General features: G+C 40.5%; 2 protein-coding genes across 2 annotated transcripts; both read right to left on the reverse strand.

The window, feature by feature from the left end:
• Positions 1 to 643: 643 nt before the first annotated feature.
• Positions 644 to 4889, reverse strand: LOC115358951 (elastase-1-like). Its single transcript, XM_030051114.1, has 7 exons — positions 4844 to 4889; positions 4604 to 4704; positions 2823 to 2923; positions 2362 to 2487; positions 2078 to 2214; positions 1806 to 1948; positions 644 to 811 (listed from the first exon to the last, which is right to left on the reverse strand). The coding sequence occupies exons 1-7, from the start codon at positions 4881 to 4883 to the stop codon at positions 644 to 646; spliced, it is 816 nt and encodes a 271-aa protein (XP_029906974.1). The 5' UTR covers positions 4884 to 4889.
• Positions 4890 to 14107: 9218 nt separating this feature from the next.
• On the reverse strand, positions 14108 to 16243 carry LOC115358948 (elastase-1-like). The gene is made up of 7 exons (XM_030051111.1): positions 16204 to 16243; positions 15803 to 15900; positions 15508 to 15608; positions 14937 to 15062; positions 14679 to 14815; positions 14420 to 14562; positions 14108 to 14278 (listed from the first exon to the last, which is right to left on the reverse strand). The coding sequence occupies exons 1-7, from the start codon at positions 16241 to 16243 to the stop codon at positions 14108 to 14110; spliced, it is 816 nt and encodes a 271-aa protein (XP_029906971.1).
• Positions 16244 to 16907: the final 664 nt, after the last annotated feature.

The raw sequence follows: 16907 nt of genomic DNA on the forward strand, positions 1-16907 counted from the left end.
AAAACCATTCACCACATTTCACCTACAATTACTACTTTATTTATATTTTATATTTGTATGTATGTATGTCATGTATGTTCACTTTATTTATTGAGCCTATTGCCAATGCCTGTAACACAAATTACAACACAATAATGAAATCGGACAAATGTAATTGAATAATACAGTTTATTTCCGTAGATACAATTGGAAAGCAAGATGAGATGTTTTCTCATCTCCATGGAGATCCTCCTTCGTCTCAACCCATGATCTGAAATGGCAAGGACAAATGAACCATTAATTACCCTCAAGGATTTGAGCACAATGTTTCATGAATGAACAGAAATGCATTTGCAAGTATTTTAGACATTTTGTACACTTTCAAACACCACAGCAGCAAGGCCTTCAGCAGTGAATGAATGAATGAATGTATTCCTCTGAATCCTCCAGTGCAGTATATGCAGTCTGATTTTCTATTTATTTATTTATTTGAATCCCAGCTAGTCACTACCAAGGCAACAACTACTCTTCACCGGGGTCCACACAGTACGAGTAGTTGCCGTCTTGCACATTTATAGAGCTCAAATAAGGCATGTTTGAACAATGATTTGAAAATTTAGACATATGAGCATTTTAAACATTAGATATTTTGAGGTGAAATTGTTTAGTGTTTGATACTGACTCCGTTCATCCAGCTGATGTAGGCAGAGGCCCTGGTGAAGACGGTGGGCTTCCTGTAGGCATTGCAGCCAGAGGACGATACAAAGCTGGTCACACCATGGACGACCCACTTGCCGTTGACGCTGCAGTTCAGAGGGCCACCAGAGTCACCCTGCAATTGGAGAAACCACATCGCTAGCAAAACTCAGAGTCAAAAATTCATCACCAATGACATCACCATTTACTTCGTTGGCAAATCCTCCCATTCCTCATGCACTTACTGTAACTCCCTCCTGGATGCTTCTCATCTTCCCTTCTAGTCTCACACTGCCGCGAGCAAGTTAATGTTGCAGAACATGAGGTTGCAAGACTTTGACACCTCATGCGGTTTAAGCACTGGACTGGATTATTGTAAGTGACTTATGTCCCTGCTGATGTAGCAAAGTAATCCTGCTTGTGTCCTCCAAAATATCTTCCCTGACAAGAAAAGGTCACACTTTAGCTTACTGTGAGACATTTGGAGACATTCAGTTTGTCACATTGGTCTGGGACTGAATTCTGACAAGTGTTTCTCTCCTGCATCCCCCGTGCTCTGCATCCCCAATGCCCTTCCTGCTGTCTTTACAGAGTGGTCTTGTGAGAGAGGCTATCCTCCAACTGGATGAACTGAGCAACCGCATCCACTTTGCTGGAGTGTCCCTCAAGACACTGAATCCCTATCAGCTTCAGTGGTGCTCTTTTGTAGCTGATCCAATGCATCCAGCTGAACAATTTTATCTAATTAAATGTTTAAAAGATGTCTACATGGCTACATTGTTGACATCTATGTCTTAGACTACATCCTCTGAGATATGTGACAAAAAGTATAAAACACTACTTTGTACATATGAAAACCTATTTATTGCCTATTTTACATAAATATGCAGCAATTTGTTTATTTCTTGGTCTAAATCTGAGCTGTGCATTGCCAAAAGAACCTGGGCTATATGAGAAGTAAGGCATAGAAGCAATTTTTTAATAGCATCTGCTGCTCAGTGGGGCTTTGGCCTACTGGGATCAATGAGGTATACTCATAAAACACTAGGAGTGAGCGTGGCTAGCACAGAATCTGTCAACTGTCTGTCTGTCTTTCAGAAAACAACACAAGAACCATGTTGTAGCCTCACCTGGCATCCAGAGTCGCTGCCACCTCCAGCGCAGACCATGGAGTTCTTGACAGTGCTGCCCCACCAGCCATAGCTGGAGCAGGTCTTGTGGTCAACAACGGGCAGGTAGGCCTGCTTCAGCTGGGCAGACAGGTTGCCACCAGCTAGGGACGACAGAAAAACATCAGGGTGGCGATTGTGGGGTCACAGGCTGCTGCTTACAGGCTGCATCCTTACATAATTACTGAGCCAGCACTGACGTCTATCTTGTAAGTGAAGGTGTTCAAACTCACTGGCGGTGCGTCCCCAGCCAGTGATGTAGCAGCGGTTGTTGTGGGGCAGGACCTGGCCAGAGGGAGGCAGAGAGGCCAGCTGGACGTAGTTGTTGAGAGAGGCCTCAGAAGACAGACGCAGAAGAGCAATGTCCCACCTGAGTGTCAGACCAACATTCCCCCAGGTGTGACAGATAAATATTTTTTCACACTCATACCTGCTCTTGAACTCTACTCTAATCTATATACCTGTGTGTGTGTGTGTGTGTGTGTGTGTGTGTGTGTGTGTGTGACCAGTTACGCACCCTCCAGCAACATTGTTGGAGTTCCAGTTGGGGTGGATGTAGACACGGCTGACACTCATGTACTGCTCCCTGCCCTCATGGCTGTTGATGTTGTGATCACCAAGAACAACACGCCAAGTCCTGGACCTGTGGAGACACAAAAAAAAAAATCCAACACATCTGAGACAAATGACCAATATTTCACTCCTCTTCACATATTTACACTATTTTGTCTGGCAGTTTTGCTGATACCTCGCTGATAGAAACGAGAGCTGACATGTGACAAGAGTAACAGGGTGAGTTTAAACCCAGGGGACTGAGGGTAAATGGTATCCACTATAGCCATCAAGCCTGAAGGACACCTAATACAGCAGAATGCATTGCTGTAAATGATAAAAACTGATTGATAGTGCTCCATCCACAGCTGCCTTAGTTTTGAGCTCAGCAGCTTCTAATCTTTTCGTGATGTCTGAAAGTCTCACCTGTCCACACAGTGAGCAGCGGTCATGACCCATCCTCTCCTGATCAGGGTTCCTCCACAAGTGTGGTAGAAAGAGCTGCCAGATTTGTACTGGAGAGAAATCTGAGAGGGTGAGAAAGCACAGCACAGAGCCACAAGGTTGTAAGAAACTTCAATTGATGAACTTTTTTTTTTTTTTTTTTTTTTTTTTTTTTGGAAACACAGCTTGGAAACCTTCCAAAACAGTGAGAGGCAAGGAGCAGCAGGGTAGAGGAAACAAATTAAACACAATTTCACTAGGCATAATGAAGTTATTTGACAGCCAATGCAAAATTGTCCTCTGTATTTCCCAAGAGACATCAGAGGAAAAAACATTTTAAGCTACTGTCTCAAGTTTAACAAATGTGGTTTGTACATCCACGTTTTTCACTAGTGCCAAATCAACCTGAAAAACCCAAAGTAAGACTGCAAAACATTTTTGAGCGATCAATTTTTTTTTATCATTACTGCAAATGGTAACAGTTCAGTTAAGTTGAATTTCATCACGTGTTTGCGAATAAACTGAATACTGATGCTGTATCAGTATTCAGTTTAAATAGCTGGATAGGACAGTACATCATACTGAAAGAGCACATGCAGATTCATCGTAGGTTTAATTAACCGCTTCAACCAATGCCTCTCCCATCAGTGGGTTTGTCATTGAAAGTACACATTGTGCAGCTGAGCTTTGTTCAAACCACAGAACTTTAATTTAAATTCTAGTGGAGATCCCAAGGTTTCCAAAGATGCCAAATATGTCCTGCTAAATTACAGGAAAATGTGTATAAAATGATGCAGCAGATATCTAGATATTTTCTGTTTGATGTGGTGGTGCAGACATAAAACAGTGGCATCACGGGTTGAACATTTCCCTCAATATAAATGCAATATAGTTTCAGTGAAGTGTTGCAACCAGCAAATAAAAAATATGTTAGTGGCATTGTTGCACAACATGGAGAACATTTTTTTCTAACTTTGTAGTTACTGAAGGAGAAATTTATGTGAAATCAGGATCCAAGGTGTAAACATATCTATTTACATCACCATTCAAATCATAAATTAGTAACTCGGGGAAAATGTAATACTAATGCAAACATACAAAATGCATCATACACTGCAAAAACGCAAAATCTTACCAAGACTATTTGTCTTATTTCAAGTAAAAATGTCTTATTTCTAGTCAAAATATCTCATTACACTTAAAATAAGACATGATCACCTCAGAAGTAACTGGTTTTTAGACAATTTTCACTTGTTTCAAGTGAAAATTCACTTGAAACAAGTGAAAATTTGCTTGTTTCATTGGCAAAATTTGCCAGTGGAAAAAGTGAAAATTCACTTGAAATAAGTGAAAATTAGCTAGAAATAAGAAACAAATTGTGCCAATGAAACAAGCAAATTTTCACTTGTTTCAAGCAAATTTTCACTTGAAACAAGAGACAGTTGTCTAAAAACAAGTTACTTCTGAGGTGATCATGTCTTATTTTAAGTGTAATGAGATATTTTGACTAGAAACAAGACATTTTTGACTTGAAACAAGACAAATAATCTTGGTAAGATTTTGAGTTTTTGCAGTGTAAACACAGTTGCAGCAATCCATCTCACAACTCTCCTCCAACAAGCTGACCTGAAGGTTCCTGTTTCAAACACAACTGATGAAAAACATGAAGGAAGACTGCTGTGTGGGCCTGCTTTGACTTTTGAAGTTTTGAATATATGTGTCTGAGGTTGTTGCAAAGTCAAACAGAGCACACAGTACTGTACCTGCCAGGGCCAGGAGTTGGGTCTGGCCACCTCACCTCCGACAACCCTCTCCTCAACACTGTCCTCCAGGTACCTGGGCTGGGGCTCCAGCTCAGCCAGCACTGTTCACAAAGGCAGAGCGGAGACATGGGTAGTATTACAGCTGGACATAAACGCATCATGTATTCCAGTCTGTTAGAGGTCCTCTGTGTACACACTGTAGAATGAAAAGGAAGAATCAAATAGAGCTGAAGGTCTTACCCAGGGCTGCGAGAGAGGTCAACAGAAGAAACCTGAGCATGTCTGCAGTCTGTCAAGACTTTCTGCACCGGAGAGCACTCCAACTACTCTTTTATACCCTCAGTGGTACTTCAGCTGATGGCTGTGTGTATGACTTGCTCAACAGCAGCAGACGCCCACCTGTTTCTGTCTCACAGTTATCATTATCTGGGGATGGGTGATGCATTCAGGGAACTGCTATCTAGCTAGCTGACTCAACAACTGAACCTTTCCACTTGTTTTAGTCACCTATGGCAATATTGCATAGTGAACTGATACCACAAAATTTCTTTTTTTTTTTTTTTTTTGATTGCTCATTGAGAAAATACTAAGGAGAAAACAAACTTTTCTCCTTATTTTGGAGACAATCCAACTTGTAAGAACATCTCTCACAGCTTCAGTGATAAATAAACTATTTTCTATGTTTAATGCCAGGCTTTATAGAGCACTTTTGCCCATTTTTGCCCATAATTTGTCTGATTTTTCCATTCAATTGCCACAGCTTCTCCTCACATTACTGCAGATTGGGCTTTGAAACAGTGGACACTTTGTCTCCTCCAAGTGTGCTTCAGAAATCTATATCTAAATGCAATCTACCCAGTGAAGTAAGTGCCTGTCCATTTACTGTCAGAAAGCCTTTTGAGTGTCTGAAAGGTCGGCAAGATCAGCCAAAGGAAATCTACACCAGGAACAGATCACAGAAAAATCTTCATACACAAAGATACTCCAGTAGGGAGTCAGTCTGGGAAGTTTATCCACACAATTTGTTAATTTGATTGGACTGTTTCAAAGTGATGGTATCATTGCAGCTCCCATTAACAAGACAAATGTATAGTTTAGAGGCTCTAAATTACACATTCGTTCTGTTTACTCGTGACTGTTGACTTGGACTGTGTTAACTGCCTTTGGACTCAGAATCTCTAGTTGAGGACTCTTTTGTGCGTGTGTGTGTGTGTGTGTGTGTAGTGACATGCTTTACCTCCCAGAGACATTGGCGCCTCTCACAGTTTTTTTTTACTGTATGCTGCATTACAAGTGAAAGCTTCCACCCACCTGCTCACAGTGTGCAGCATGCAAAGTTGCTGAAGGTAACTCCCCTGCTTTGCCTATGCAGATTTTATGATGGATTCAATTACGAGCTCAGCTTGATGCCTGATATGTAGGCGAACAGCTGAAGAAAAGACGGGGATGTCAGAGTTTAAAAGACGCCTGTCAAAGATGCAACGAGAATGTGAGCTAACATTAGCTGTGTTGTCATCAGCAGTTACATCAGGTGATATTATCACAATATAACCTAACCTGCATGACCTGAATGACTAACTCTCTAAATGCTATATTAATATATAATGCTATAATATAATATATTAAGAATTAATATGGACTGGGCTGGGACATGACTCAGACTCAACATTAGTGACTTGGACTTGAACACTGAGGAGTTACTGTGACACAATTAGAACAACTGTTCAGAGGTCATGTAAAGCATGTGCATTTTCACACCAGTTCACATGAGGGGGGCCTAGAGGCCTGACAAGAAAAGGCAAATGCATGGCTAATATGTTTGAAGGCAGTATCATCATCTACTGCCTTCAATCTGCCTTTATCACTAAACAAGTTTAACACTGTATCCAATGCTGGCATCCCGTGAGATGATCTGACATGATTTTGCTCTTCAGTAAAACTAAGGAACATTACAGAAACAGAGTGCTGTTATACTGAATATCAGCATGGCTATAGTTTGGTCATAGATAGAAGACAAGCACAGCTGTGCTGATATTCAGTATAACAGCACAAGCTTGAGTATGATATTGTGTTTATACAACATTTCTACAAACGGCAGTATTTATCAGTTACGGTAATAAGCTACAACAGATTATGAGATATTTTCGGCTCCACCAGCACAAATAGTCCTGTCAGAATTCAAGTTTCAGCTCAAATGAGCATAAATGATTTCCCGACTGCAGGCTAGTTTGCCTGGTGGTTTCCACTGTTGGATCTGCTCATACTTTGTTGTCCACAAACTTGCCTGTAAAGCAGCACTCCCTAAACCTCATTTTAATCATAGCTATATCCACAACCACAACCTGCGAGGCAGTGCTGCCACAGTGGGGCTGCAGAAAGTGTCGGTATTCACACTACTTCCCACCCCCTTGTCTTCCTTCCACCATTCATTCACTAGAAAGGACCACACCATCAGCAAAAGGCATTTAAATGATTTATTGATGAGATTATGATTGTTTGAGGCTTGAACTTGGTGCAACAGACTCCCCCCCACCCCCACCAAGGAAAAGAAAAGAGAAGAGAGTGAAGCAAGAAGAGAAGAGAAACAGGGCGGGAGAGAGGAGCGCAGAATATAACAGCAAAACAGTAGGAGATGGTAATCTGGATATTTATAGGACTGCCGGAAGAGGTGTGGTTCTGCTCCTGAAACTCCACTAGTAGCTTCAATAATTAACTCCAATGTTGTTATAGGTCATGGACAGTTAACAGTTATTGCAGAACACTTGTAAAGTTGATTGATAAAAAGTAGCAACATGTCAGAGTGCTGTTGAAATGAAAATCAGCACTCATGGAATGCCTCTTGTCTGGTCAAATCACTTGATCGGATCCAACTGTTGCACAACAGATTTTGAAACTATGATGAAACAGTAGGGAAACAAGCAAACGCATACTGCAGGTTGAGTACTAGGCCATGCTGTTCTGTACAGTTTTAAAACTGTCAAGACCACACCACCAAAGGTTTGTGCCCAAGACATGGTTGCTTCACTATTCAGTGTAATGAGTGGGGACATGCAGTGTGAGCAGGAATGGGCTCTGGGCAGGCATACTGTATTTTGTGTGTGGATCCACGTGGTGATTTAAAAAGGGGCACAGGCAGATTCATCAGAGGTCATGAATGGCTGCCTCCACCAGCACAGAAAATCACGTTCTTGTCAGTGCTGCTTTACCATCCAGAGCATGAGCAGAGACTGTGGCCGACCCCAAGCTGACAGCTGGCCTCCAACTAATGAGGAGCTAGAGGGGAGGGGAAAATGTAAAGCAAAGGTAAAGGGCTTATGGTGTATGGTGCTGACATGCTGCAATGATAATAAAGCAACAGTTTGTAATAGTTGGTAACAGCATGAAAGTACCTTGTTGTTTGTTGTTGGTTCATATTAAGTTCTTAGACCAAGGTATTCAAAGCTTCAGAAAATTAAGCTCACACTACAGTATATATGTCACATTAAGCCTTTGATAAGTATTCATGGAGATGACATAACTCTGATTGGACGATTGATTCTTTCTTTTCAATCTTCCCTGCTCAAAGCATCTGCTTCTCTGAAACCGTAAAAGCCACAGTGACCAAACTTTGCAGCTAGGTTGTGAATCTCACCAACAACTCAAGCAACAAAAATGATAGTAATTTTGCAGATAGTGGCGATATACAATGGTAACATATTCACATTTTGGCCCATAACTCCTGAATTGTAAGGAACATCTTTTTTTTTTTTTTTTTTTTTTACTGGATTCCCTGGTCCCAGACGCATCTATCAATGTAAGCAATTCCCATTCATTGTCGACCTGGAAAGATTTATTGCTATTTTTCCCAATATAGACACAATTTAGGCATGTTTCCATTGTGCTTGGTATAAATTTGGTTCAAATTTCCCCAAATCTTGCACAGACCATATACGGACCAGTGCAACTTAAGTTATTATTCAGATTTTTGATATTCAATAAGATAGCGTGCATGCAAATTAAAAATTTTAAAGTCAACATTTAGTTGAAGACTGCTTATTATGCTTTGACCTCGTCAGTTGCTGGTTATGGCTATATTTGTTTGGTCTTTTTTAAGTGTGGCAATGCACTGAGTTGCATATATTTTCTCAGGCATGACGACAGATGATGTCTTCATTCTTGATTTCAAGATTTTCAGTACTCTGATGTCTGCATTCACAAATATAGATGCAGCTAGGATCACTTGGAAATTTGTGATCTTTTTTTAGGGCCGGGATCTGTGTTTTGATTTAATTGCCAAGCTGTTGCAGCAATACTGAATTTCCAGGATGTGCAGATGGCTGACATTCTTCTGTTCTCTACTGCTGTTGCCATCCTGGTTACAAGACGTGCACATCCATGAACTGCTGAACACCAGATAAGGAACAGACAACTCAACTGCGACATGATGTGAGATGTGAGCAGATCTGTATGTGGCTGTTCTGTGACTAGGCTAATACGTATTAGTTTTGATATGCACTTTGTAATGGATTCTTGTCAAACAGTCATATCACTGTTGGTCATCAGATAAAATATACCGCAGATTCATCAGTAAGTGCTGTGCATTTACTGTGTATAATTTTGTATAACTGTAGGCACACAATTTTTGAGCTATGCAACTGAGAAGCATTAACGACAAGGGGATTGAAAAGACACAAGGCAAGAAAATGAATAAAACATGACAGAATTAAGTTCCCACTGGAAAGCTGCCTTTCTCTGACAGATCTAAATTTCTGATGTGTAGCATCTTTTTGTAAATGCCAAAGCCAGAAGTTGGGCCTGGTCTGGTCTGATCACCTTCCCTTATTTTCTACAACTCTTTTCTCATCACTGTCCTGCAGGTCCTGTCCCCAGTGTCCAGCACAGCAAAGCTGAATAGGTTGTCTGGAAAAGACAGGACCAAAAATTACTATAGACTGCACTGATTTGTATGTGAGTGCCAGTTTGTATCGATTATATTACCTGTTGTTAAGTCATAGAAACAGAGAGAGGGAAAAAAAGGGAACGAGGGCAAGACACTTACCTGGGGCTGACAAGAGCGGTGAGCGGGAGAAATTTCAGCAGTCTGCAGTCTGTCAAGAATTTCTGCAGATAACTAATTACTCTCACTCCTCTATAGCCTCAGGTAGCTCCTGCCTTTTCTAGCCTGAGGGTAAGCTTGTTTATCCAGGCGCACTCTACGACCTGTTGCAATTGGTCTCACTGATTCAAAACCACTCAGATCACTCAAAGTTCAAAAAGTTAATTTTACCACAATACATTTTTTCTCTGTTGTTTCACAATTGTTTCTTTCATAAAAAGCGTGATATACAAAGCAGTGCACATTTAGTATGTACGGCAAACTGCAGTGTTCAGTTTCCTCCTTCTTTCCTTTTATTGTCAAAGAATGTTGCTAGAAACATTGGCCTAGATCAGTGTGCGAGTGTCTGCTTTTATCGGTTTAGTAATTCCCTAGCACTGCCACACGGAAATTATGGTTAACATAATCTCCCCTTTATTAGACTCCATTTGCAATCAATTCTGAAGAATTTTCCAACCTCCAAACCCAACTTTACTCACACCCTCCCATCCATCTTTTGACCCCCTCCCTCCCCTCTCCAGTGACCTGTGTTGGTATGATTTTGACTGATTTGAATGTGTAGCAGAGTCTGGGTAAAATATTCACAATAATAGGCATGGAATGTTCACTATTGAGCCAAATTTTACAAGAAGTTGAAAGATATGATATTTTTACTGTTGACAATATCATGTTGTTTTCTTTTGTTTTGGTTGAGGGCCAGGATGGCCTTGAGGTTGAGGATGTGCTGAGCATACAGAAGGCAAGTCAGGTAGGTAGTCGGCCGCCAGAGAAATCAGAGGGAAAGAGAGATTGCAGAGCTGAAACACTGAAAAAACATAAATATGAAGAAAAGCAATGCCAACTAGAATGTGTCTCTTCAATTAGAACATGCAGTCAGTCTTTATCTGTCACAGCAGTTCCACAACATTCACTTATCCTGCATCTATCTTTCTTTGGTGTGACTGTGCCCACAAGAGTCTATTCCTCATCTGAAGAGCAGCACCAAAAAGGTATGGGGTAACATAAAACTCAAGGTTTATCAAACAATAGGTTTTTGACAGATGAAAGGCGAGCAAAATTTGAGTTTCCTCTAAGGATCAGAGCTGTAGCTGTGCAGGGGGAGTGCAGTAAAAATGAGACATCTCTTCACGCTTCTGTAAAAAAAAAATCTTTGGCATTTTGTATCAGCACAAAACAGAGACAGCGAAAGAGAGGCCAACAGAGACACAAAGCACTCCAGAATGGATGTCAGTGTTTACCCAAAGCTGTCACTCAAAATCAGGACAAGTCTGCATTTTGTTAGCTTTTGTAGAAGACAAAAAAAGAAGAAAAAAAAACACAGCATATGTCACTCTTGTGGTCCACATGCATTCTGCTTGTCTATACAGGGTGTGTTATCAGCTCTATTTTGGTCACATGAAGAATGCTGACAATGCAGATCTGCTGCACTGGACGTGGAAAGTAAACATGAAGTTTAAGGAACCTGATAGGGCATTTGTGTTTTGTTTGTCAGAATTTCATAATCTCTATTAATGGTATAGCAGATGATACATCCTCATCGAATCTGCATCATAATTTGTAATGTCATTGCGAAGCAGCTATTATGGAGATAATTCCAAAATCAATCAGACAGGATAATTCAATAACAATATAATGTAAAATAAATAATGTAGTTAGTAAAGGCCAAAAACTAATCTCCAAAGATATTAATATTGATTTCAATCATGTCCATTGGTGTAAGAGGTGACTAGGCAAATCAGATTATTGATGGACTACAAGGTTAATTCAGAGCAGTGTTTCTGGCAAGAAAGATCAGTCGGTCTGTTGGTTCCTAGGAAATTCCATACATTTCATAACTTTAACAAGTTTTGAACATTTTACAGGAAAATGCTAAAAATACTTTGCATGGACTGCACTGTCGGGAAGTGTAAGGTGAAATTTTGAAAGTCTTTAAATGTTTTGGATATGCTCTTCAATACCCAGAAGTCATCTGATGTGACATTTTCCAACCTGATTGGTCTGTGATTACTTCAGAGAGAGAGAGAGAGAGAGAGAGAGAGAGAGAGAGAGAGAGAGAGAGAGAGAGAGAGAGAGAGGATCCAAGGTTAGTGCATTTAGCCTGATCCTTCACTCCCTGCAGCTTAGGGCACAGTTTGTATTTCATGCTTAAGTTGCCTAATCACTTGTTGTAAGTATAGTTAGTTAATGTGGATGGGACTCTTTAATGCAGGCTGCATAACAACATGGTCTTTTACAAAAAAATAAAATAAAATAAAATAAATTAAAAATTCTTATATGTGCACAAATGTAGTGTAAATCCTAGTATATTGTTCATGTCTGGAGACTCACATTGCATCCTGACTCACCTCTGCCACTGGCTGTTGTAGTCAGCCAGTTGGAGGTAGGCCTACAAGGGAGAACATGGATAGTGAAGAACCAGAAATGCAGGCTTGAAATGACTGTACATGCACAATCACTAGTTAATTTAACAGAAACAAGAGTGTTACCAACTGTGTACAACTCAGTGGAGATGCTCCCCCATCCGTTGATGTTGCATGGGTTATTGGTTGGGGCAGGATGGGTTTAAAGGGAGGCACGGAGGCCTGCTGGATAGAGGAGGTCAGGGGGGCTTTAGAAGACAAATGCAGCAAGGTACTGTCATTCTTAAAGGTCAGAGAACTGGACTGATTTAAATTCAGAAGAGGTAGTGCTTCATGCCAACAACAAATTATGGTGAAGACAGAAAGATGTTCACCAAATGAGTCACTGACTTTTAAATCATGTTACAAACATAAAATAATTTAATTTAAAGACACCAAAGCTAATTAAAGACGGCAAGTAATATTTGCAATTATCTCTCTAACAGGCATTTTTAAGACACCTGCAACCTGCACACTGTGGCATTGACCCTTGCTATCCTGCTTTTAAAGCTGCTAAATGTCTTAAATGTGAGTAAAATTGGAAACAAATGGAGCTGCTGTTCCCAGCTTCCCAGAGACTAGCTGATGCAAGCGTATCAGCCAGAAAGGTGCTGGCTGTGAAACTGAAATGTTCAATTTATTCAATTTAGAGAACCACACGCAAAGTCCTGCAGCTGTATTAGTTTATTGATTTAGTTATTGTACAATGATAATTCAAGGGATGAAAGTGATAAACACATTGATAAAGCAAAGAAAGAAGACAAAAATACACATTCCAACACTCAAAATCCTATGCTAAAATGCTTGGTGACCCATCTTCTCCTGAGCAGTGTTCCTGCACAGAAGTGGAACACTATTAAAACATAACTAGCTTAATTAATGGATGTGACAGTCTTTATGACTGCCAGTTTACAAAATTCCCATCTATTTTGTTTGCATCAAATACCGATATGGCAAAGATGGCATCTTACATTTCACATTTGTTTGATTACATGCTACATGTTGCAAAGTGATATCTGCCAAGACCAGTTGTAGCCCACAACCCTTGCTTCGTCACAGACGATGCAAGAGACACATAGAAACAGACACAATTTCGGCATGTTTCCACTGTGTCAATTCTATCCTTTTCCTATTGCAAGGGAGATTTTTCATTGAGAGAGAATGAAGAAATACAACAACATAGTATGTGCAGTACAGTGTCAGTCTTTGCTGTTATTTCTTACCCACAGCTGTAGGAGCGGTCACAGCAGAAACATTTTTTGTCAGTGAAAACATTTACTCATAGAAAGAGTTATTCTCTCATTCTTTTATATCCTGAGGAGTCCTTTATTTGATTTGGACCCTGTGCTTAACTTGGCACCGACCAGGCATGCACCTGCTGCCTGTCTCACACTGTGTGTTATCACAGTTCGTGGCCACTTCTCAAAATAAAGTAGCTTTGATAGCGTTTCACTTAAATAACATTTGACTTAGTTAAATTTAAGTGGTTTAAGTGGATTATTATTATTGTTACTTTTGTTGTTATTTTTTGTGACACATACTTATATGACTCAAGTCGTGTCTGTATTCAGTTTGAGTAAAGGTATGTAATGACATAAACCCTGAAACCTTAAAAAATGAGTCAACACTTGAAATACTGAGTTTAATCAAGTTTATTTCTGTACAAACAGGACGAAGGTGGATACATGGCCGAGTTTGTCTCCATGTGTCAGAATCACACCCCTCCTCTCTTCAGTTCATGATCTGGAAAAAGAGAATAACCAAATTTGAAATAATCCAATATATGATACATGATTTAAATACAATTATGAAATTTATTTCATGCTACTGAATAAAGGATAGAAAAACCTATTTAGTGCTACAGCTACATAATATATGAGTTTAGCATCATGAACTTTCTCATGAAGTTAGGGGCTAAATGCATACTCCTACTCATGGTTTTATACTGGCCCAAGGAGTCTTTTTTATCTTTACATTTGCACATTGATCTAATATATTATAAGTGGATTTTTATATATCCCTCAAACTGACCGAGTTCATCCATCCGATGTAGGCAGAGACGCGGGTGAAGACAGTGGGCTTTTTGGGAGCGTTGCAGCCCAGGCCAGAAACAAAGCTGGCAATACCATGGACGTAGTACTTGCCATTGACATTGCAGTTCAGAGGGCCACCAGAGTCACCCTAGCATGAGAGAGAGAGATCATCACAGTATGTTTCCTCACTTCACTTCTGTCTTTCATTTCAATGCAAAAAGAAAAACAATACAATTTTAGTTACTCATCATGTGATTTCTTCACATCGGTTTCCATGCAGTACACTCACATTGCAGCCAGCCTCAGCGCCGCCACCAGCGCAGACCATGCTCTCCTTGACAGTGCTGCCCCACCAGCCATAGCTGGAGCAGGTCTTGTGGTCAACAACAGGCAGGTAGGCCTGCTTCAGCTGGGCAGACAGGTTGCCACCAGCTAGGAAGGGAGAAAAGAGAAGACACGTTGAGCACCACAGAAAGGATCTGAACTTAAATTTAAATTTTGACTTTGAAGATTATTGACCAGAGTGACTGATAAGTTATTGAACTCACTGGCGGTGCGTCCCCATCCGGTGATGTAGCAGGGGTTGTTGTGGGGCAGGATCTGGCCAGAGGGAGGCAGAGAGGCCAGCTGGACGTAGGAGTTCAGGGAGGCCTCAGAGGACAAACGCAGCAGGGCAATGTCCCATCTGTGGATGACACCATCCCACAGTGTCAGTAAAAACATTTATGTCAGCAGAAAAAAAGGCAATAGAGGGGACATAACATTTTTCAATTCTAAGGAATAATACAGTGACACGGTGGACTAACCCAGAGGCGACGTTGTTGGAATTCCATCTGGGGTGGATGTAAATAGTGCCGACGCTTATGTACTGCTCCCTGCCGCTGTTGCTGTTCAGGTCATGCTCGCCAAGAACGACACGATAAGTGCTGGGTCTGTGTTATTTTTAAAAAAAAAAGAAAAAGAAAAAGACATAAAGGAAAAAGCTCTAACTGAAGTTACAAAGACATATTATTCATAAACAACATGATTCACTTTGATATTGTACAATAGTGAACTGGATTCAAAAGCTTTTGCCCACAATATGCCCCCATTAGTTCTGGCTTCATTTATATGTCGATACTTAGGAGTGAAGTCAGTTTTTCTCACTTTTCTAATTACATGACCAATCCCTTGAAATGTGGAAGCTATAAACGATGGCATGAAAACTTTCTTCATGTTGGTTAGGTAAATGAGATCTGCCTTTTGTGCTAAGAAAATGTTGGACAAATATTATTTTTTAAATTTCATTTCTATTATTTTCAAAGTGATTAAGAGTTAATATACCTAGAATCCATTTGACCAATGAAAACTGGATCGGTGCTTTAATTAGGATGTTACCTGTCCACACAGTGAGCAGCAGTCATCACCCATCCTCTCCTGATCAGGCTGCCTCCACAGGTGTGGTAGAACCTGCTGCCAGACTTGTACTGAAGAGAGATCTGAGGGAAAAAAACAACAACACAAAAAACATTTTTTTTTTTTGTAGACATTGTCACAACAGTGCAAAAATAATTAGCTCAATTTGTGGGTTTGACACTTATTTGATACTCCCACACTGGTACGGTCCCCAAACACCATGCTTTCATGTACTGCTGAAACAACACATCCATTATTATGGACTGCCATCTGTTACCTGCCAGGGCCAGGAGTTGGGTGCAGCCACCTCGCCACCCACAACTCTCTGAAAATTGTCCTCCATGTACCTGGGCTGGGGCTCCAGCTCAGCCAGCACTGGGAGGAAGGTATAGACAGGAAACAGAAACAAGAGCACAGTTGGTGCATAGCTTCCCAGTAGCCTTTTTATGTTAATCAATTTTTTCAAAGTAAATGTGTCAGAGAGAAAGAGTATGTGTGGAAGCAGTAGCCTAGTGAATACATTATCAAAAGCTATCACATACTGAGTGATCTAAAAATGAGTGAGTGACTGACTGACTGACTGAGAGTGACTGAGCCTGATTGAGAAAGAGCAAGTGAATGAGACAGAAACAGATCAGTGAGTGTGTATACAGCACAGTGTATGCTGTCATTTCTTACCCATGGCTGCGAGAGTTGTCAACACCAGACACCTGAGCATGTTTGCAGTGTGTCAAAACGTTTCTGCGAGGTAAGAATGTGCCTCTCTTTCTTTTATATCTTAACTTGACCTTCAATTGATGCCGAAAGTGTGGCTGGTCTCAGCCTGTGGCAACAGCCAGGTATGCACCTGTGGTCTGTCTCACACACTGTTATCGCAGCCAGTTGCCACACACCCCCTGCTATGACCAATGCTAAATGGCTCAGACTGAAGAATGACACGTAGAGTGACAAATATATCACTGGATGATATAAGTCCCAATGAGTCACTCACACTTTTTCCAAGAATGAATTTCCTTGACTCCAGGCAATACATTAAGGGAAAAAAAACACAGCATATGCAATACCTGTCATCTGATATAAAAAGAAAAATTACAATCTTGTCTTTGGACCTGAGAACAGTCATTTTGTATTCTTACCCCAAATTTCTATATTGTTTCCAAAAAAAGAGAGAGACAATTTTGTTGTTTTTCTTCAGTATGAATTAGGCTGATGTAATAGTTTGCAAGTTCTTGCAAATATTTACATCCCAAACTAATCACGCCTTCATTTAAACAAGCATGAATTATTTGGGTGAGCATGGGAAAGAAGTGGCCTCTTTGAAGGAAGTAAATGAAAAAAACTCCTGGGTACTTGCTGCTTTCCAACCAATTGTCAATAGCATA

The sequence above is a fragment of the Myripristis murdjan genome, chromosome 5 (genome assembly GCF_902150065.1).
Source record: "Myripristis murdjan chromosome 5, fMyrMur1.1, whole genome shotgun sequence".
In the NCBI taxonomy this organism is placed as follows: Eukaryota; Metazoa; Chordata; class Actinopteri; order Holocentriformes; family Holocentridae; genus Myripristis; species Myripristis murdjan.